The 21,129-nt window shown below is 40.3% G+C and overlaps 1 protein-coding gene and 1 long non-coding RNA gene across 2 annotated transcripts; both read right to left on the bottom strand.

Moving 5' to 3' along the window:
- Positions 1-1,523: 1,523 nt before the first annotated feature.
- On the bottom strand, positions 1,524-7,210 carry fas (Fas cell surface death receptor). Its single transcript, XM_086259313.1, has 9 exons — positions 7,102-7,210; positions 6,658-6,785; positions 5,288-5,425; positions 4,718-4,829; positions 4,232-4,302; positions 4,070-4,138; positions 3,881-3,918; positions 3,657-3,678; positions 1,524-3,343 (listed from the first exon to the last, which is right to left on the bottom strand). Exons 1-9 carry the CDS (start codon positions 7,155-7,157, stop codon positions 3,036-3,038), a joined length of 942 nt encoding a protein of 313 aa, XP_086115439.1. The 5' UTR covers positions 7,158-7,210; the 3' UTR covers positions 1,524-3,035.
- Positions 7,211-19,304: 12,094 nt separating this feature from the next.
- Positions 19,305-19,780, bottom strand: LOC147316108 (uncharacterized). The gene is made up of 2 exons (XR_015124339.1): positions 19,566-19,780; positions 19,305-19,481 (listed from the first exon to the last, which is right to left on the bottom strand). It is a non-coding gene; the product is annotated as an uncharacterized LOC147316108 (long non-coding RNA).
- Between the last annotated feature and the right edge of the window lie 1,349 nt (positions 19,781-21,129).

Here is a 21,129-nt window from a genome sequence, read left to right on the forward strand (position 1 = left end):
TCCTATTTAGTGATTCTTCTGCTTTTGCTACAAAGTGTTATACAGTTGCAAATACTAAGTCCGTTATATTTAGTCTTAAAATGTGAAAGCGTGTGTGTGCAGTCATTGAGCACACTAAAAAGATCTATATATGTATTTAATGGGCAATATAAAAAATAATAAATGAACTGCGCTTCATGTTCGTGGATAAAAATCTCAGTCTACCTTGGAAACGGCACAAAAATACACAGTAATAAGCCTATTAGTAGTAATCCTGTGGTACAGACGTGACCACCCCGAATCTGATAGGCAGTTGTTCACCGAAGCTGTGAAGTTCCAGTTCCAGTGAATGCAACAGCTTTTTCCAAATGCAAGTGAAAGCAGCATTGCATTACGTAACAGCAGCGAGTTCCTGGATTGGGCCACTAGTGGAAGTTGTGACGTGCCTCTGTGTAAATGTATACTTAGTAGCATCAAATGACATTTATAGTTACGATGTTTCTACATCGAGCTCATAATGGAAACAGACAAAAACTATTATCACACACAGGCGCACAAGATCAATTATTAAATTTTAAAGCAGATTTATACTGATTAGATACCAAAATTGTCTCTCTCAGTTCTGTTTTTTATTATTTAAGTTTTCTCCCAGTAAAACCATTATTCCTTACAATTAGCATAGATTAAAGCTGTATATGACCTTATTTTTCTTAAAGGAAAGTGCACCGAGCTTGTTGAAAGTTGTGGTCAGATGTCTACCTACATCATGGGATGAATGTTATAGTGGGGAGGGAAAACTCTTTTAACAGGAGGAAATCTCCAGCAGATCGAGTCTCATGGAGGGGAAGCCATCTGCCACTCACTGATTGGGGGTGAGGTGCAGTTATTTGGAAATGGCTCCATGAGATCTTCCCCACTTGTGTAAATCTTCAGTTCTCCTTCTTAGATCTCCTCAGAGTTCCTTAGCCTTCACCATTGCTCTTAGTATTGCTCTGTTGAATGAGCGCGGTCAAAGTCTGGAAGCTGTTTGACATGAAAAAGCAGGAAATGCTTTGTTTGTCATGTAATGATTCATCATCATGCAATCTTTTCAGAAAACTCTCAGCGCAGTTACATTTTGCTTCGTCAGCGACAGCAAACTCGTAGAGAAACACAGAGAGGCAAGTTCTCCTGGTTCTGGGGGACTGACTAAGAGATCATAGAGTTAATTTTTGTCCCAGTTTTATTTTCTCTTCATGTTTACCTCAGCTGCTGAGTGCCTTACATTTGTCAAGCTTTTCTCTGATGCAAAGTGGTCCTATGTGTTAAGATCCAACAGAGAAGTTACTGCAACTGGTTCTGACAGAAAGGCGTCAGAATACACAGCACATCACAGCTTGTTGCATATGGTGCTGCATAGCCTTCAGTGCTGCACTGAGGAACTCTTCATAGGTCTTGTGCCCTCTGGTGGTAGTTCTCCAGATTGCAACATAACCCACTGGATAGATGACGCCAATAACAACACCAACCACAACAATTTTTTTGCAATAACTGAAATACAAAGATACAACCATTCCATTTTATTATAAACAAAATACTGCAGTATATACATTTTTTCCAGTAAATACCCGTGATAGGATGCTACCTGTGCAACATGTCCAGTTGTGAAATTTCCTTACTTCTAAATATTCCACAGTCAGCTGTTGGTGGTATTTTTACTCAGTTTTTGTATTAGTTATAGTCTCTATTAATTATTATTTGTCACAGCTGGGAGTAATCAGGCTGGATGAGACAAGGGAAGCAAACTAGAAACACTGACATGAGACATGGACCTTCAAAGTAAAACAGGAAACACACTGACTGAACTCTAGACATGTAAACTTAACAGCAACTGTGGAGACAGAACATAGGGACCAGAAACATGGTACAGAAAGGCACAGTAGACACAACATGGAACACAGTGAAGCCGTATTACAAAACCTAAGAACTAAACCTATGATAACCATAACTGAAACCTAGGGAAATAACAAACATAGTACAACAAAGGACTCAAAACATAAACCATAATATAAAAACACAAGAACTCAAAAAGCTGGGTCAGAAAGACCCAGAACCGTGACATCATTGTATGAAGGGCAAGATTTAGGAAAATCAGTACAGGTATTACAGTGTTTTGAAAACAGTTGACTCCCTGTCTTGTTAACATCCCAACAAAGTCTCATAAGGATAAAAGTTTGGATTTTTTTTTTCCAATAAAACTAAAAAACATGTTAGTTAGTTTTCCATGTTCACAAAATTATGTTTAGTACATTTTTCAAAAGCCTAGTTTTTATTTTTAGTTAACTTTTTTTTCATTTCCAGTTTTAGATTTTAGTTTGTTTTTGGTAAACAGCAATAGCCTTGGTCGAGAAGTCACTGGAGAGATTATATATCTCATGTGGGAACACCCCAGTTCTTCTCAGGCAGGAAAGATTGGAAGTGCTGCACACCTGGAATTCCCTTCTTAGCCTGTTTACACCACAACCACACTGTTTATATTAACAGAAATTACTGGATGGATGGGTTTAATAATGTTAAAAAGCACGGAAGTGGTGATAGTTTTTAATATATTTCCTTTAAACAAAGATCTTGTTGTGCAAAACCGAGCCAAAGGGCCAATGAAAGAGGACATTTTTATTAGTTGTTTTTTTGTCAGGTGTTTTCTCTTTTGACGTTTGAAAAATGTTTATTAGCATTAGATAACAGCTATGTAATAGACCTAAAAATAAGCCATGAAAAGCAAGGAAGGAACCAAAACCAAAACCAAGCTTTTACAAACTCCAGGTTCATCAAATATTATCGCATAATATAGAAGCTGTAGCAAGACATTCATCTGTCCCTTATGACACGTGGATTTTTTAAAATGAGCATTATTATTATGATCATGAAATTAAAAACACTGAAAAATAAAAACAATCAAATTTAGATATATTGCAACTCGAAATCAGCTTTCACAACCTGAATTGAAAATCAAGAGGTAACTTTGCAAGATTGTTTCTTTAGAATTCAAAGTTCTTCAAGTTCATTGTGTATACATGTCAGCAGTTATTTGCAGGATTGTTTGATGGTGAACTATCTTTTAACAATATGTCTCTGATCTGTGTCGCTTTTTTCTTTTGTTTCATATCCACAAGGTTTTCGATAAGTTTCTTTGAAGCCTGTTTGCCTTCCTTCTCCACCCACTTAAACAGCAGCTGCAGCGTTCGCTCCTCAGCATCATTTCGATACTCCATTTCATAAGATTCAGTAGTAACCACACTTATCCCAGTGTGGAGAGCTAGGGTTCTTGCATTTTTCCATCCAAGCTCCCTTGCAATATCAGGCAGGTGAGGAACAATGTCAACATCTGAAAATAATGTAAAAAGAAAAAATATTAAAAGATGGGTATTAAGACCACAACGCACAATATTATAATTTACTGAGCAGGCAATATGCAATGTTTTTTGATTAATGGATGAAAATGGTAAAGTCATGATCAGAAAGAAAAGAGGGTAATACACTTTTGTTCTAAAGAAATTAAAAGTTTAGAGAAAATTAACCACATGAAAAAATGCAAATGCACAATAACTTGTTCTAAAATCTGATTCTGACTGGTTAGTTCAAAAGACAGAGAATAATTAAAGCTCTTATATTGGCTTGAATAAAGTCATGTTTGTTACCTGAAAGACGACGGATGAGCTTCTGTGAAGCAGAAACAAAATAAAAGTTTTAATTCTTTTCAGTTTTGTTTGCGATGAAGTAACAAACTGCTCATGTCCATATGTGTGTGTGTGTGTGTGTGTGTGTGTGTGTGTGTGTGAGAGTGTGTGCAGAAAGGCAATTGGATGAACCAGAGATCAAAGAGTAAATATCACGTCACAGGTGTCCAAAGAAAATAACTTACCTTTTTGCTTTTTTCATCCTCTTTCTTTTGTTTTCTCTCTAATGAAACACGAATAGAAATTACACAGAAAAATTAATCAAGATACGACTAAATATTGAACTGAATATAAATAAAGCCTTCAGTGCTGAGCAAGGAAACACACAATGTCGTCTGGTGGTACTTTACTCATATATTAGCAGAAATACTCACTCGCTATCCAGATTATTCCTACAACGGCTCCAGGAAAAACAAGGAATAGAATAATAATTCCAGCAATAGCTGAAATGAGAAGATATGACCATTAATATTTTGCAATGCAAAATGTGTCCAATATGATTTATTAAAATCCAATAATACTTAAGAACACCTTACCTCCACCATTTCCATTGCAGACTGCATCACTGTTGGCTGTACAGGCTTCTTTAACACCACCAATTCCACATCTTGAACCAAAACAACAAACAACCACGAATGAATCAAAAATAACTACAAAGGGAGCGGAAAGCCTTAAAGGACAAGTCAATAGACAACAGATTCTTTAAAGGAGCTACACACACATGTCACAAACTCTTTATTAGAAACATGTTTGCAATCTAATGAAAACCATTACAATAGCTCTGCCATCACTTCTGCTTTTACAAAATGAATGAGTTTCAGCAAATCATGCTGGAAATGTTCCAATTATTTAAGTGTATTACTAAGATGGCGGTGTATTGAGCTACATTACATTAATAGGTGTTCCTATTATTTTGTACAATGTATTAATATGAACACTGTACTCAGGTCTAGTACATTAGCGCTAGGGAATATGCACAGATTTACATGCTGAATGTGATTTCAAAGTCAAATCAAACTTACTTTTTACATGGATGGCAGATTGTGCAACTTTCACTGCTGCAGAAGTGATCTTCCTTGCATCGACACTTGGTGTCCCTACCAGCAGTGCACTCTTCTTCTACTTCTAAATTAGCTGAAAAGTTGAGAAAAGTCACACAAGTTATTATTGAGGCTATAAAGTCTTTAAAAAAAAAAGAAACTTGCATTGTTTTAATTGTGAAATAGACCAAGGATGGTTTTCCTTCACTTTTTCGTATAAAAAGATGGGATGTGAACTTTCATATATAAATTGAAATAATGCTTGGATAATTCTGGTACTGCATTTTAATTATCTGCTAACCTTATATATTTAAAAATAAAATATTAAAATATGACATCTAAGAAACTGCTAATCAATATAGCACATGTATAATCCAGTAGATAATGGTTAATGATAGCTGATTTGATTTCAGGGTCCTCATACTGGACTTAAGCATCGTTAGAGCTGTGACCAGTCAAACATTCTGCAGCAAAAGGTGAACTTTTCTCTAATATTTTGTCTTTAGTTTAGCTGTGAATAAAAGGAACAGCCATGTCCTATCATAATTGTACCATTTGCCTGTGCGCAGGAGGTGCAGCGGTGACAGGTCTTCCGGTCACTAGGCTCACTGTTGTATGTGTCCCTCTCGCAGATTTCACATTTTCCATTCATTTTATTGCCATTAGTGCAATGCTCTATTACTCGCTGTCCTACAGAGTGGAGAGAGATGATGCAGAAGAAAGTCTGTTAATGGTATTACACTGTTTACATGAATAGAATATAATAACCAGGGGTGCAATTAAGTGGTCCGCAGGTGTGCATTCGTTGCAACTTCTTATCTGTGTTAACTTGTTATTTTCTGTTATATCGCGAGAGTATTGTTGCTGTATCTATAGTACCAATTACATAATTAATTGGTACTATAGATACAGCAACAATTAAAAAGTGAAGTTTTAACTTTTTTCCCCCTTTAAAGCTTCATAGACCTTTCTAATGGGTCCTATCCTAAGAGTTGACTGCTCCACAGCACCACCAGAGATAAGCAAGGGGGTCATAAGTTAATGGGAGAAAAAAAAAGAAGACAGGTTAGTGATGTTTTGCTGTTGTTATTTTTATTTTAATCTTTAATTAAGGCTTATTTTCCCAGTTATTTGGCTGTTCTGGCTCAACAGGTTGTGCTATCTCACTCTGTTACAGAAATTCTGGGAGAAGTTCAGTCATAAGATTGATGACTCATAGGTGTCAGAATAACTGGAAATATGAATGGAAATTTTCTAGCAAACATAATCTGGAAAGCCCTCGTAAAGCATACGACTTGCAGAGTTGCTGGTCTGCAGGCTGGCAAAAGTAAATGTTTTGATCAGGCATGTCCAGCAAGTCCAGGTCATTCTCCTTTGCAGGCCCCTCACTCCTACCTTAAATATATTATTTATGGCCACAAACAGAATTAATATAGTGTAATTTCTCTTTTCACAACATGGTGGCAGCACTGCGCTGTGCAACCAATGAATGTATAAAAGTTTTGTACACTCACAAAATGAAACTGAGACACTGATACTCAGCAGCTTCATTGAAGTTTCAGGTATTCCAGACAGCTTGATCTTTCTTATGTTCTCGCAACATGTGAATGATCAATTGCTTTATTTTGTTAACCTGATCACTGTGATGATTAACAATATATATATATATATATATATATATATATATATATATATATATATTTTTTTTTTTTTTTTTTTTTAAATAATATTTTTTATGCTTCACAAAAAGGCAAGAAGAATTGTTGGCCCCTGGGTGATTGTCAATTTATGACACTCGAAAAAAGTTTGGACATCCCGGGTTTTGATTAAATGGAGAACAAAAACCCTACAGATTACAAAGACTACAAATTACAAACTACATTGCTTGAGTTCTTTAAGTTCACATAACCACTGACACTTACCAACAGGGCAGTTACAACAGCTCCAGTTTGTAAAGTTGTAGGTGCCATCCAAACATTCCGGCTCTCTTCTGATGCGGGATGCCCCATTAACTGACCTGTGGCGCTGGGACGAGGCAAAGCAAACGCATCTGTATAAAAAAAACAAAAACCCAGAAGCTCAAAACGAAAGTGAACGTGCGGCAGCTTGGTTTCCTTTTAGAATAATAAGTTCGTTTAGGTTAAATAGCAGTTTATAGGTGGTGTTAAGACGCCAAACAGACGAATTCATTGCTTTATTAAAGATTACATTTACCGCACACTTCTGAACTCAGGTGTTACGGTAAGTTGTATCACCCTTCGTTCCCAACCGCCCCTGTGGTTACCACCTCACACCGAGCCGAGCAGTTAGTAAAGCTAGTAGAGACAGATAATAGAGGACTGTCTAGTCTACATCTGATTACTTACAGTGACACAGCGAGCCAAACACAGGAACTAAACCACAGTGAAAACTTCGTCGCCATCGCGCAGTGAGTCCAGAGCCTGAAATGTGTAGAGGCGCGCTTGCAACACGACGGGGCGGGGTTTCCTGTTTGTTTCTGTTGCGCTTTGTCTAATCCCCACGGAAAGTCCCAGAAACCACCGCTTAGTCAAGCAGTCAGCAATGACAGAAAATCACATATATCTCTAGAACTATGTTGCAAAAGCAAACACAATTATAACCAAAAACAAAATTACGTTAATAGTACAACAGGAAAGTTACACATACCAGATCATCATCATCTTTTATCGCTTTAGTCTGTGTTGTTCTTCTTTTCAAAAACAAACGATACACATTGAGCTACTATGACATTATTTTGTTTGTTATTATCTATTTCAGATAAAAATAAAAAGAAGAACATGACAAAAAAGAAAGTTTCGTATTTTAACTTCTGCCACTAGGTGGTGCTATTGCTCTTCTTCTTGCTCCCTCTGCACCTTTTTCTGAGGTGGAGCCTACCACATCCATTAGTTCGACTTAACAAAATGATTTTCTTTATAACATTTAACAAGATATGTTATCGATTCTGACTTGATTTATCAGAATGTTCTAAAAGTTTGACACAACTGATATTTTAACATGGGTGTTAAAATATGGAATGAGTTAAATATGTGAAACAATACGTTCACAACCAGTTACTGATTGATTTCTCTCCCTTTTGTTGTTGTTTCTTAAAAGAAAATTTGCCGCCTAAAAATAAAATTGCGCAGATGATCAAAGCTAAAAGAAAGCTCTGCAGGAAGTCAGATTTGTTCACGTCTATGTTATACTAAAGTTTTAAAGGAAGTAAAAAATAGTCTTTGATTTGAAGACGTCTCTTTTAGAGTGAACTTATTAAGCTCCCAGTGCCACTTCTGTAGCAGGAAATCCTTCCTGCCAGTGCCACTCATGTAGGAAATGATTGCTTCACCCCCCCCCCCATAAAATGCTGTTTGATCTCTGCCAACTGTAGTTAACAGCAAATGTGTCTTTGAACAAAACTAGAAAAGGGGGTTTGACTAGGGAATAAAAAAAAAAAAAAACTTAACTTGAAAGAGAACTCCTGTGGGATTTTTTTTTTTCATCTATATCAAATTTCAGCTCTTTGTTGTCACACTCAGTCCCCGTGTCAGATTTGTACCAGTCTACTGCATGCTCACGTGGCCCACTTTGTAGATCAAAATGAACACACATACAAATAGGTGTCGCAGGACAGTCATGAGTTAATATTTTTAAATGGTGTATAACACTTTTCTATTTTAAGCACAATTTTTTCTATTTTTCTACAAGCCTCAGTCAACCAAACACACACATATTCATAAAAGTGCTTTTTTATATACCCCAACTCCTTGTCTAACACACACACACACACACACACACACACACACACACACACACACACACACACACACACACACACACACACACACACACACTTGGATGTATTCATCTAAGGCAACTTGGGGTTCAGTATTTTGCCCAAGGACACCTGCATGCAGACTACAGTAGCTGGTCCTTCCAATGGGTAGATGATCCGCTCTAAATCCCGAACCACAGCCACACCTACTTTTAGCCACACTGATGCCACACTGATGCCCCAGATCCACATTAGGTGATGTCTAGTGTACCGTTTTGCCCACAGATGATTGCAGTAATCTTCAGGAAGGCTCTGATGTGCTTCCTTCCCTGTTTCCCCTCTAATCACTAACCTGGCATAAATTTGAGTTTTTCCCATGTATCATTTCTGCTATATAGATACATGTATAAATAAAATGTCTGTAAAATTAATGATATCACCAATTAGTCTAAACTGTACTTTGTTTTTAATAAAAAATATATAAGTCGTAGCTGGTGATTATTATCAATTGATTATTATACCTTCCACACACCAGTATCTTTAGAAATACAGTACTGTGCAAAAGTCTTACACTACTTCATATCATTACATTCTGCTAGAAAAATGGTAAATATTATAAATATAAATTGTTTATTTATTTATTTTTTGATGTTCCCATGAGAGCAAACCAAAGTACACTGGTCCAGAAAAGGACCATCTCTACTAGTGGTGCGCAGATTCAGATATTACTAATTTCTTTCATCAATAAGTTCTCTAATTCTTTGTAAATGTGCTGCGTGCTGTTTTACTTTAAGTTGAATGTAGACTAATCAGACATAAATGATATAGCTATAAATATTTTTCATTGTTTTACATTTAGAATTTCCAATTTCCTAGTCAAATTCGTGCTCTAATTCATGTAAGTTTTACTTTGAAATGGCCTGTTTTTGGCTGGAGAACTGTCTCTTTGTCTTTTGTTGGTTGTAATTTCTCTTTTTGTAGCAATGTAACACAAACCCTTTGAACTGTAAATCGGTGCACCCCTAGTCTCGTCAGCAGGACATGGACTCTACGTGGGTTTTAACAATGTCTCTGTTGATGAGATGAATGTGGGGCGACAGTGGCAAGAAAAAAAACTCCTTCTTCGAGGAAGAAATCTTGGGAGCAATCAGGCTCTCTGGGAGGACCCTTCCTCCTAAGGGCAGTTATTACCAATATTTGTCCTCCAGTTGGCGATGGTGGGCTAGGACGATTGCTGTTCTTTCTCGGCATGATGATTCCCAACATCCAGTTTTAGACCTGAGGATGAAGAAAAAACTGATTAACAAAGTGATGGCACATTTAAAAATTCTCTCACTTCAGGATGAGATGCTCTGTCTTCTTACGTTTTTCTTGTAAAACAGGATTTAGGCCAAGTACTACAGACCCACTTGTGTGGAACACCTGTTTGTAGGTGAGCCAGTGATCTGTTGTAGAGTCTGGACTCTCCTCAGGATGGACAGAATTACCATTGTAGTGCCCTGAAATCATAGTAGGACAAATGAATCCAACTTCTGAAGGTCAACTGATTTAAGCATACAATGATTTTGACAATGAAAAGTAACACGTTCTATTAAATCCTTCTGTCTTTTTTTTTTTTTTTTTTACCTGACTCTGTGCTTCCATAATTATGAATGAAGCTTACAAGACTGTAACAGCCTCCAACCTGAGAAGGTACAAAGCCAAAGAGTGTTAGTTTTATAAAGAATCACATCCATTCCATTCGCTTCCGCTTATCCTTTTCAGGGTCGCGGGGGGCACTGGAGCCTATCCCAGCTGTCATAGGGCGGTGGTTAGCACTGTTGCCGCACAGCAAGAAGGTCCTGAGTTCAATTCCACCATCAGGCCGGGGTCTTTCTGTGTGGAGTTTGCATGTTCTCCCCGTGTTTGCGTGGGTTCTCTCCGGGTACTCCGGCTTCCTCCCACCGTCCAAAGCCATGCAGCTTGTGGGGATAGGTTAATTGATTAATCCAAATTGTCACTAGGTGTGAATGTGCGAGTGAGTGTGAATGGTTGTCTGTCCCTGTGTGTTAGTCCTGTGACAGACTGGCGACCTGTCCAGGGTGTACCCCGCCTTTCGCCCTATGACAGCTAAAGAATCACATCAGTGCGATAATTAGGCTGATTCTCTGAGATGTTCTGCAGTCTGTTTTTACCTGTTTGGATGACACAACCAAGTCTCTCTGCAGCCTGACGGGGTCCTGAAGCCTGTAGGTTTGAGTGAGGCAAAACCTCCTCAGGTGCAAGGTCAGAACTCTTGCAGAAAATAAAAAAACAAAAAACTCTGTCTTAAAAAACTCTGAGGTTCAGTGTGCCACAGTTTGGAAACCAGGTCAGTCTATCAATTTTGATGTGACCTCACTCACCTTGACAGTGTATCAAAAGATGACTGACAAACGAGCTGCAAATGAGATCGAGTCCAGAGGACTGTCCGAGGAATGTTCTCTGTGTTTATAATGAAGCCCAGGTTGGCCAGATGCTTCATGACAACAGAAGTTTGGTGGAAGCCTCCTCTTCCGACCATGGTGGAAGCAGGCAGTGATCTAAATACACTCAACAAAAATATAAACGCAACACCTTTGTTACTGCTCCCATTCCCCATGGGATGGACGTAGAGACCTAAAATTCATTCCAGATACACAATATAACCATCCCTCCCAAACAGTGGTCACAAATCAGTCCAAATGTGTGGTAGTGGGCACATCTGCTATATTGAGATAATCCATCCCACCTCACAGGTGATCTGACATCATGAGTAGTGCACAGGTGTACCTCAGACTGCCCACAACAAAAGGCCACCCTGGAATGTGCAGTTTTGTCTCACAGCAAAATGCCACAGATGCCACAAGCAATGAGGGAGCGTGAAATTGGCATGCTGACAGCAGGAATGTCAACCAGATCTGTCGCCCGTGCATTGAATGTTCATTTCTCAACCATAAGCCGTCTCCACAGGCGTTTCAGAGAATATGGCAGCACATCCAACCGGCCTCACAACCGCAGACCTCGTGTAACCACACCAGCCCAGGACCTCCACATCCAGCAGATTCACCTCCAAGATCGTCTGAGACCAGCCACCCAGACAGCTGCTGGAACAATTGGTTTGCACAACCAAACAATTTCTGCACAAACTGTCAGAAACCGTCTCAGGGACGCTCAACTGCATGCCCATCGTCCTCATCGGGGTCTTGACCTGACTCCAGCTCGTCGCCGTAACAGACTTGTGTGGGCAAATGCTCACATTCGATGGCGTCTGGCACGTTGGAGAGGTGTGCGCTTCACGGATGAATCATGGTTCACATTGTTCAGGGCAGATGGCAGCTGAGAATGTCCCCGTTCTTGCATGGCCAGCATACTCACCGGACATGTCACCCATTGAGCATGTTCGGGATGTGCTTGACCGGCGTATACGACAGCGTGTACCAGTTCCCACGAATATCCAACAACCTCGCACAGCCATTGAAGTGGAGTGGACCAACATTCCACAGGCCACAATTGACAATCTGATAGACTCCATGCGACGATGTGTTGCACTGCATGAGGCAAATGGTGGTCACACCAGATACTGACCGGTTCTGGGTCCCCAGACCCCCAATAGCGCAAAAAACTGCACATTCCAGGGTGGCCTTTTCTTGTGGGCAGTCTGAGGTACACCTGTCATGATGTCACTCATGATGTCAGATCAGCATCCTGATGTGGCACACCTGTGAGGTGGGATGGATTATTTCAATATAGCAGATGTGCCCATTACCACACATTTGGACTGATTTGTGACCACTGTTTGGGAGGGATGGTTATATTGTGTATCTGGAATGAATTTTAGGTCTCTACGTCCATCCCATGGGGAATGGGAGCAGTAACAAAGGTGTTGCGTTTATATTTTTGTTGAGTGTATGTAGCCAGACGAATGCCCACTGCCTCAGTGGTGCTAATTGTATTTGTATTTTCTGAGAATTCCGTTCAGAGCCTGCAAATCCCCATCCAGGATTTGCAGGCTCTGAACCCCGTAGCCCTGTGATATAGTTTTGACCACCCAGGCTGAAGTTGACAGCACTGCCCATCTCTCTGTCCTCCAGGATAGAGAAGAAGCAGCCTCTTGTGTCTCGCCTGCTCTGTGTGCCCCAACACTTGTGTTATGGCGACATCTAGTGGCAGAATGCGGATGCAACATCTTTAAGAGAGATCAACTTCACCTCCAGAACTATGCATGACAGGATGATAAGATGCTGACTCTATACATCCACAATCTCAACAGGGTTCTCTGATAAGAACAGATGGCTTATCTAAAGAATCCATTTCCACTCATGTATTTGTCGTTCACTCATTTATTGGACAGGCTAACCCTAACCCTCTTAACATTCGGCAAACAAAGTGTACACCAAGGATTTAAACACGTGAGGATAATGTCTGCAGCAAAGAATAAACAGGATAAATAACAGAAAACATACAGTCTGATTGACGCACACCACTTCTTCAGCATAAGGAAGAAAGGAATGTGGTAAATATGATTTTATTTTTACTGTAGTCTACTATTAATGTGCATGAATTTTTAAAAATTGTAGTATTTTGTAGCACAGTTGAGAACTTATATTTTTTTCATAGCTATGATGTGTTTATTTAATTGATAAAACTGTTTAAGTGTACTTTAATGCTGTAAGTACATCTCTAAATTAGATGAAAGCAGTGGAAATTAAAACAAAAAGAGGCACATTTTACATGTTGGTTAATCAACAGAGAATTTATAGAGCTTTTATAAGTGGAAACAGTTGCAACCACAGCACATTTCTTATTGTAATTCTGTATCTTTTGAAGTTATTGCCAAAAAGTGGTACAGTTACACAAAATATTCAGGCACACATTGTATAAAGACCATTATGCGTCTTGTATAGTAGCTAATATCTGAATGATTTAGACTGCACTATGCACTTTGTGTTACATTTAATTTAATTTAATTATAGATATTACATTGCAACTTCAATAACATTTAAGTGAAGATATATTTAGGACTATAATATGTACATTTATGTGAGTAAAATTCATATTACAAGCAATATACTGAAAAAAAAAATACAACAGCTTGTTTTAATTCATATTGAGATTACTAATAAAAAATGTTTTGGGACATTTTTTAACTTAGAGCCAACACTGTAATTAGTGGCCATACTTTTTTACAGTAAGTGTGTGGCGGAGGTGTGGTCCCGGGCGCAGCTGCAGGGGAGGAGTGGTGCAGTGAGCTCAATGGGGCGGTGCTGGAGAGGCAGGTGAGAACACAACTGATGGAGTTTGGGCTGATGACGTCTTTTCTTCCCCTTTTTAGTGAGACGGGAGAGGAGCGGAGGGGAAGCTGGGATCAGCTGAGACGGGAGCTGTCCAGACGGCGGACTGTCAAAACTAATAAACGTTACATCTGCAATAACGTACCATGTGTGTCTGTGCATGTGTGTACGTGGGTAAAGTGCATCCCACAAAGTGTTTGGTGCATATGTGCTATTTTGATGTGCATTTATCTATAAAGAAACATATTACACTTCCTTTAATTTATCATAAATTAAAGGAAAATCTTAATTGAAACGATATTTCTTTGTATTAAATAAAGTTCAATCTAATCATTTAAGATATCAGGTCAGTCGAGCAGAACAAATGTTTAGCCACTTGGCTATGATAGTAGCCAAGTGGCTAACAAAGGTAAACAGAAGTTTTCCCCACTAACGAATGTTATCTTGTTTCAGGATACATAATACCTGTCATTATCCAACGACACATCTGCTTGCCTGTATCTTTTGCTCGTTTCTCCTCTTGTTTTGCTCTTTTTTTCTAAACTGAGAACCTGATCTCTTTGACCTTTTCTTGTCCATCAGTAATTTTGCACTCCAGTATCAACACCCAACCCTAAAACACAACCTAACAGACCTACACCTCAATGCACAGATTCGATGATATAGGGTTTTGTTTTTCACACAATCCAGGAAAAATAATTAATACATAATGGACTTGGATTGACAATATTATGACTGAAATGTGCACTATTTGGAAGGAGCCCACCCCCTCCCCTTTCGACTGGTTGTGTGTGAGACTTCAGCACAAGCAACAGCAGCAAACAGGCGCACATATACACTTTTCACGTATATGTGTGTGATAGAATTTAGAAAACACATCAGTGCAAATTATAAGTCTATAGAATGATGGCTTTTATTTTTGTGTTTGTTGTAGGGCTGTCAACGTTAAAACATTAACGCGTCATCACAATTAACGCGATTAAAAATTTTAATGCAACAACCCATCTGAAGTGCAGAATGGACAAACTTTGGACAAACCGCCTGAAATGCGTTGACAGAGGGATTTTGAGTCATTCTGCATTCCAGATGGATTAATTGCATTAAAACCTGGTTACATTCACCCCCCAAGAACTACATAAAATCCTAAACAGCACACACAAAAAAGAAGCAAATCTAGAAATACAACCACAATAACAAATTCATTAGCCTCAAACAAATTGTCATCACATATACAATATTGAATTAGATCAGCAACATAGCTTCCTCCAAGGAGGATAAGAGACCTGAGACCAGCTTAGCACCTAGTAAGATGCCAGGACACAGCCCAGTCTTTCTCAAAGTGTGGTACTCTCGCTGGTGGTACACGGGAAATCTCCAATTTTTTTAAATATTAAATAAAATACCATTGTGGAGGAATGCAAAGATGACACGAGAGTTCCAGAGGCTCTTCTGGGAGCCAGAGTCCACCAGAAAACATGTCCCCGAGTGTGAGTCCTCTATAAAGAGTAGCCTTTCCTTATCGCCAGCAACAGAGCACTGGCGGACTCCCTGCAAAGGCGGCAATGCGCTGTCACGCTGATGGCAAAAACACAGCCCTTTTCCATGGTGCCATGTTCCCAGCCACCATCGATGAGTTGGAGGCCCCCGAGAGAATCGCGGGAGATGTTGTTGGTGAGTCGGGAACTATTGCCTGGATGCTGAAGTTCCTGGCAGCCAGGCAGGGCCGTGCAGAGAGGTTTAAAGGGGCGGGTGCTCAAAGTTAAAAAGGGGCACATTGAACCAGGCTGAATAACAACGACACACATTCATCAAGAATCTAATATGGGCAACAAGGCAAAGCAAACATAGCCGATGTTTTACCTGATGGGTACAATGTTGCTGTTGAGGGGTTGCTGTGGATAGTTCTGGAGGGCAGGGCTGTGTTGATCTGAGACTGTAGACAGTAAAAAGTCCATAGGAGAGATGGTAGCTGATCAAACAAGTGTCATGAGATAATAACAAAATGCAAAGATTGGTGACAGCGCTTGGAACCATAAGGCAGCAAAAAACTGTGAGAAATAATTTAGGCTCTGCCTGTGAATCACTCTTTGCTTCTCTTCTTCCTTCCATCCCATCATTTCATATATCACTCTCCACTTGCTGTCCATCTGAGAACAAGGCACAACTTGCTATTGCAATAAACTATAATTTAATTATCCACACCTAACAACTCCAGCACTTAATCTATAATAAAATGATGACAGAAAAATGTTATAGCACTGCCTTTAGTATCCTCACACAGCTCCTACTGTTTCCTCCTCATGTCCTTACCAGCCATGTCTGGACAATGTTATATCATGAGTAATAATTTAAAAAAATTCATATACATAAAACAAACACATGCACGCACACACAGTGACATTTTAGACCTTCTTCAGAATACTGTACTATGGGCATCCATGGTGCTGATCCAGAATCCTTACATTATTATTTATTACTAGAGCTACAATAATAAAGCAATGAGGAGGGGGAAGTAATAAATATGAAATAATGTCATTATGATGATTCTATTTGTTTCACTATCCACTCTGTGCAGGGCAAAGCTTATTACATTTTTAAACTGTAGAGATACAATCATTTTACTGCTATAAAATCCAAATTTTGTCTTATTTAAAATATAAATCTAATATAACCTGCTTCTTGGGGCGATCGTGGCTCAAGAGTTAGGAGTTCGCCTTGTAATCGGAAGGTTGCCGGTTCAAGCCCCGGCTTGGACAGTCTTGGTCACTGTGTCCTTGGGCAAGATACTTAACCCGTTGCCTACTGGTGGTGGTCAGAGGGCCCGGTGGCGCCAGTGTCCGGCAGCCTCGCCTCTGTCAGTGCGCCCCAGGACGGCTGTGGCTATAATGTAGCTGCCATCACCAGTGTATGAATGGGTGGATGACTGGATGTGTAAAGCGCTTTGGGGTCCTTAGGGACTAGTAAAATACAAATACAGGCCATTTACCACTTAATGTATGTTCTTTAAAATACAGCGCGTGTTTTTTAAAATATTATAAATATAATAATGCATAATTATGTGGACATGCATATTAGATCGTTTTTAGTGAAATATAATTAACTTGTGTTTCTCCTACAGCTCCGGACCGCAACAAATGCGCGTGCTCTTTGTGAGCTCGTTCCCGGCTCGTAACCAGCGCGTTCTGCCGTCGAGGGCGATCATTGGTTAAATGTGATCATGTTACTGATGCAAGCCAGATCCTTTTATTTAGCAAAACTATGATTAATAGTTAAATATTATTGTTGAGGGGCACAGACAGGACTCCGCACGCACACACACACATTAAAAAAAAATAATTTTTTAAAAAAAAAGTTGCCTCAACAAAAGGGCACTTTGGGCACCCATCAGGAAAGGGGCGGGTGCTCAAGCCCCTCTAGCCCCCCCCTCTCCACGTGCCTGCAGCCAGGAGAATGTGATTCGCTTCTTCTGCAAGTGAGTCCATCTCATTGGTCTTATCAGTGTTGAGGGTGAGCTTTGTTGTCCTCACACCATGGCACCAGACCGGCCACCTCTCTCCTATAAGCCGCTTTGTCCCCTCCAGTGATGTGACCAATCACTGCAGTGTAGTCCGCAAACTTCAGTATGGTGTTATCCCTATTGGAGTCCACAACACAGTTGTGGGTGGACAGGACGTAGAGGATGGGACTGAGGACGCAACCCTGTGGAAGCCAGTGTTAGTACTAATGCTGGCTGAAGTCCTGTTGCCCATCCTGACGGACTGGGGCCTACAAAAAGTCCTGTAGCCAGTCACATAGGGTGCGATGTAAGCCAAGTGTTGGTCAATGTCAATGGTCAATGGTAACTTTATTGTCCCTGATGGGAAATTGATTCGCAGTATGTCAAAACAAACAACAAACATACAACCAACACATCACGTACACTCATTAAAAAAAATACTATAATATAATATAAGCCTGATAAAACAACCTAGATATTCCATCGAAAAAAGTGCAATGTGCAATGGCAACAACACTTACAATTTAGTGTTGTTAATTAAGATAATAGCACTAGGTACAAACGACAATTTGTGTCGCTTTGTCTTCACTGCAGTCATTTTATAACGACGACCTGATGGAAGCAGTTGAAAATCGTTAAAGAGAGGATGATCTGAACACAACAGGACAGAAGTTGCCTTCCTCAGCACCTGCCTGTTATAAAAGTCCACAAGCTGGACCTGAGACCTCCCTGAAATCTTGCCCGCCACTTTAACCAGATTGTTAAGTCTGGTCTTTTTATCCATGGACATACTACCGTACCAAGCAATGATACAGAAAGTTAAAACAGATTCAATAAAACTTTTATAAAAGAGAGTCATCATTTCAGATGAAACATTAAAACCTCTCAACCTCCTTAAAAAGTACAGTCTTTGTTGGGCCTTTTTCACTGTAGCAGCAAGATGTGACTCAAAGGACAGGGTCTTATCAAGAACAACCCCCAAGTACTTGTAACTATCCACCATTTCAATGGCTGCACCATTTACCACTGTAAGCGCAGGATGAGGGGATGACTTCCTGAAATCTATAACCATGTCCTTGGTTTTCAAGGTGTTAATCATTAAGAAGGACTGATCACACCATGAAACAAACTCATCCACAACAGGCCCATGGGAATCCTCTTCACCATGAAGGAGGCTTACAATGACTGCGTATTTGATGAAATGACTATTGGCCTGTGTGTTGCGACAGTCATTAGTGTACAAAATATACAAAAGAGGAGAGAGACAACAACCTTGTGGTGAGCCAGTGGAAGAGTTCAGCTGTTTGGAAAAACAGCCGTTTATTCTCACACACTGTGATCTATCAGTTAAGAAGTCTAAGATCCAACCAACGAGATTAAAATTAAGTTTAAATTGGTTAAGAAGCTTGTCCACTAAAAGATGTGGCTGGATAGTATTAAAAGCAGAAGAAAAATCGATAAATAAAAGCCGAGCATGAGCTTTGGCGCCATCAAGATGGCGATAAAGGAAGTTCAACAGAGTGACCACTGCATCATCCACACCTCTACAAGGCCTGTATGCAAATTGTAGTGGATCTATCAGCTTCTCTACTTGCTGCAGGATCTCCTTCCTGACAAGTTTTTCGAAGGACTTCATCACTAAAGATGTAAGAGCAACAGGCCTAAAATCATTTAATGATGTAGGTTTTGTGGTCTTAGCAACTGGAGAAATAATTGATTTTTTCCATACCTCTGGAACCTTCTGTTGCTGAAGAGATAAAAGAAAGATGTGATAAAAAATACCACATAATTGCTCAGCGCATGTTCTAAGCACCTGGCCACATATATTATCAGGACCTGGACTTTTATTAGTCTTACTCATTTTAAAAAGATTTCCCACCCTTCTTTCATCAAAGAACAAAACTGGGGGGCCTCTGGTGCTCTCTATTAAGGAATCAAGTGTATTTGTCACGGTCTGGCTGGCAGACCGTGGGGATGTGGGGAAAGGAGGACCCAAAACGCAGACTCTGCGATGCAAACAGTGCTCTTTATTCACAGTGAAAAACTGTAAACACAATAACTCCCCGTTGCTCCCTTGAACCCCGTGTGCGTGCTTCCCTCCGACGTCTGTGCTCGTGCTCGTGCTCCCCGCTGTTGTGTTTCCGCACACCCCGTGCGTGCTGCCTTTCTGGACCACTCTTCCTCCTGCAGGGAAACCATAGAGGCAGCCATCAACACTAACCCTCGGCGGGCATATACGAACACACAGACATATGCTGACACACTAACTTGGTACGATAACTCAATGATCCCGCGCCGGTGGGAGCTCCAACACTCTCCTAAGTAGCTCCCCCGACGAGCCCTGATCACCAACAGGTGTGGCAGGAACTTCAGGTGTGGCCAGTCCTTCGCAGGGCCACACCCATCAGGCCTGCAGGTGGCTGGGCTCCATCCTCCAGCCACACCCGCAGACATACACACGTATACACCCACACCCTGCCTATACATACGAGTGGGACACAGACTAACACAGCATTGTGGAGAAAACACACATCACCAAATAATAATAATACTAACAACAATAACAACAGTCAAAACTGGTCACGGACCCCCGAGTCCTCCAGAGCCGGGTCCGTGACAGTATTCCTTGGAATATAGTTATCATTAAATCTCGAATAAAATCTGTTCAGCTCATTGGCTAACTGAAAATCTGAACTAAAACCAGGGAGACTTATCTTATTACAGTCACTGAGACAGTGACCAGTCATGTGTTTCATGCCAGCCCAAGCCACCCTTAAGTTATTGCTACCCATCTCCGCCTCTACCTTATCCTTGTATTTTATTTTAGCTTTTTTAATTTCTGATCTAATCTCCTTCCTAATTTCTCTGACTTTCAAGGTATTCCCTTCAGTAAAAGCTTTATTCCTTTCGTAAATCAGCCTCGTAAGAACTTTAGAGGACCATGGTTTGTTATTAGGGAAAGAATTCACAACCTTTGAGGGAATAATCATGTCTCTACAAAAGGATATATATCCGCAGACAACGTCAGTGAGTTCATTAATGTCTCTACATGATTCAGTAAACACCGACCAGTCTGTACAGTCAAAGCAGCCCTGCAGGGCTAAAGAGGCATCATCACTCCAAACCTTTATGCGGTGTTTCCTCACTTTCTCTCTTCTCAGTACAGTCTTATAGACTGGCAGAAGATGCACCGTGTTGTGATCCGAGGATCCGAGGGCGGGGCCAGCCACAGATGTATACGCACCTTTTATGGAGCCATAACATAAATCCAGAGTCTTATTGAAGCGAGTGGGACAGTGCACATACTCATAAAAACTGCTCAGTGTTTTCTTCAAGTCGCAGCGATTAAAGTCCCCAAGAACAATATTAGGGGCTTCAGGAGAGAGAGATTGTAGAGAGTGGATAGCATTGGAGATGGTGTCAGTCGCATCTTAGGATTCGCTTTGGGGTGGATGTAAACGACGGTGACGTTGATCTGTGGGAATTCCCTCGGCAGATAAAACGGCCTCAAAGACACAGAGAGGAGCTCAATGTCAGGCAGACACACTTGTCTACGAACGGTCACGTTTTTAAACCATTTCTGATTTATATACAAACACACCCCTCCTCCTTGCGATTTCTGGGTAGCTCCGGGGTCTCGATCCAAACGTATGGGAACCCCGAAGCCATTTAATTCCAGAGAACAATCAGGGTCAGAATCCTTGAGCCAAGTCTCTGTGAATGCCATTAGACATGCATCCCTGTAGTCACGTAAATGTGCAACATTCAAATGCAGTTCATCTAATTTACTACTCAGAGACTGCACATTAGCCAGGATTATTGATGGTAAAGG

Source organism: Aulonocara sp. 'chitande type north' Nkhata Bay, linkage group LG13, assembly GCF_057382095.1.
Source record: "Aulonocara sp. 'chitande type north' Nkhata Bay isolate Kocher_YH1m ecotype deep benthic linkage group LG13, A_spYH_male_GT1.1, whole genome shotgun sequence".
In the NCBI taxonomy this organism is placed as follows: domain Eukaryota; kingdom Metazoa; phylum Chordata; class Actinopteri; order Cichliformes; family Cichlidae; genus Aulonocara; species Aulonocara sp. 'chitande type north' Nkhata Bay.